Source organism: Oncorhynchus kisutch, linkage group LG6, assembly GCF_002021735.2.
Source record: "Oncorhynchus kisutch isolate 150728-3 linkage group LG6, Okis_V2, whole genome shotgun sequence".
Classification (NCBI taxonomy): domain Eukaryota; kingdom Metazoa; phylum Chordata; class Actinopteri; order Salmoniformes; family Salmonidae; genus Oncorhynchus; species Oncorhynchus kisutch.
Window position 1 is genome coordinate 23,635,542 of NC_034179.2, and position 2,102 is coordinate 23,637,643.

General features: G+C 41.7%; 1 protein-coding gene across 2 annotated transcripts; it reads left to right on the forward strand.

Moving 5' to 3' along the window:
• LOC109891752 (avidin-related protein 3-like) lies at nucleotides 1–1,868 on the forward strand. 2 transcript variants are annotated; one of them, XM_031825911.1, is made up of 4 exons: nucleotides 1–122; nucleotides 285–498; nucleotides 698–818; nucleotides 915–1,868. In XM_031825911.1, the coding sequence occupies exons 1-4, from the start codon at nucleotides 57–59 to the stop codon at nucleotides 931–933; spliced, it is 420 nt and encodes a 139-aa protein (XP_031681771.1). In that variant the 5' UTR covers nucleotides 1–56; the 3' UTR covers nucleotides 934–1,868. The 2 variants fall into 2 exon arrangements, with proteins under 2 accessions (XP_031681771.1, XP_031681770.1); XM_031825910.1 differs by having other exon boundaries at nucleotides 934–1,868.
• The last annotated feature ends 234 nt before the right edge of the window (nucleotides 1,869–2,102 follow it).

Sequence of the window (2,102 nt, forward strand, 5' to 3'; positions counted from 1 at the left end):
AAATCACTATAAGAAGGGAATGAGCTGTTCAGAAAAGCAACTTGAAATAATCGAACATGATGAGTTTTGTTGCAAAGTATATCAGTGTCCATGCTGTGATTTTGGGACTGCTGCTACCTCAGGTAAAAATAGAATTAATCAGTGGGCTCCACTATTACAATTGGAGCAGTGTAACAAATACAGATCATGTAGTAAATAGAAATCTGAGGCTTGCTTTTACTTCCTGTTTTAGATACACTTCATGACACAGTAGTGGTGACCATATTTTGCATGTGTTCTTCCAGGCAATCCCATGCAATGTGACGGGAGTGTGGCGAAATGAGCTGGGCTCTGTGCTTGATATTGAGGCGCTCGGTTCTGAGCTCCGAGGCCGTTATCAGAGTGCAGTGGAGACTGCTCCAGGAGTCACGGGTCCAGAACAACAGGCCAAGCTACTGGGTGTGACTAGTAATCGGGGTCTGCAAACCTCTGTGGCTTTCTCTGTGTTATGGGAGGCAGGTGTGTAAACCCTGGTATGTGTTCAGCAAGGTCTAATGTTGTGCAATATTTAGATAAGAAATGCCTCTAACTTCTTGCACCACTTCTCTCCAACCTTCCACAATGTGGCCCTGGTTTCAATCTGAATTACCTTGACTGTAACAATGGATGTGTCTGGTCAAATGCCAATATTATGCAACTGCATCATCATAAACCCCAGGTTCCTGTAGCTCTTGGGTTGGTCAGTGTTTCCAACTGCCTGATGGGAAGCGAGTGCTGAAGACCCTGTGGATGCTGCGCTCTGTGGCTTCATGCCTTGCAGACAACTGGAAGAGTACCAGGTAGCCTACAGCTCCTCACTACGTAGCATGTGTGGGGGGGGGGGGGTGTAATTCCTATTTGGATATTGAGCATATTTGTATTCCACTTATGTTTAGACATTCTTTTTATCATTAGGATGGGAGAGGATACGTTCGTCTTCATTTCCTGAAAGCAGAATGTACTGATCATCTGACAATGCTGCATTTGGTTTGCTGCCCTCTACTGAATTTTCTTTGTAGAAATAATCTCTTTAATACTCCCTGGGCTGCTCTCTCATCCATGCAATAAATTATGTAACTTGTTCAATTCATGAATACAAATGTGTTATTTACCTTGTCTTGCCTGACATAAATAAGAGTTTAAACTCAGATGGGGATATGTTTGGGTGTATTCTCCAACAAACGGTCTGTCAAATGAACATGGGTGGGATAAACTACTGTTTCAGACATTACAGAGCATTTTGCTTAGGTTTCTATGTGAAGTTAATAAACCTTTTGACCATTTTAACATGCGCACCAACTTCCTGTACTGGTCAGGGTAGTTGGGTAGTCTATTTGAGGTGTTGCATGTAAACATATCCTGTTTACATTGACTGGAAACCTGTATCCCGGTTTAGATAAAAAAAATTGGACGGGCTACTGTGGCATGTACACATCTTATCCAGTTTGCTGTTTTTTGCAGCATGTGCAAGCCCAGTACTGCATATCATGTGATGGTCAACAAGTAGGCTCCCTGTGCAGGTCAATCCACTTATGTTGATACTCTGTATTGGACTGTCGCTTAGTGGCTACCTTCACCCTGAATTTGGAGCACTTCCTACTTATTGAAATTACAGGTAGGCCATATTTGACAACTTAGGCCTACATGTAGCTTCTGTTAACTTGTTACCCCAGAAGATGGAATGAGTGCTCCCCAGAATGTCTTGCATTGTTAATTATTGCATTACTAATCACCAGTAAAGGCACCGGGGAGAAAACAGATTGGTCTTGCGCAAAATGTCCATGTTATCTGTTTGACTGGTTAAGGAAATTCAAAATAGCATGACTTGTCTTGGGTGTATATTTTGTGCTTTAGATGCTGTCTGCATAAGTGTCAAAACATTACACACGCATTTGCATTTTCTCAGTTCTGAAAAATAATGTATCCACTCCAGTTCCCAAGATGAAACATTGTACTGCTGGAAATGCATGTATGTGAGTTATAGGCCTACAGTCGGTGTTCACATTTCGGTTACTATTCTATTTAGCCCATATGAATTGAAGATAAATATTATTTTTATTCAGGGATACTCGTTAGCGGGATAT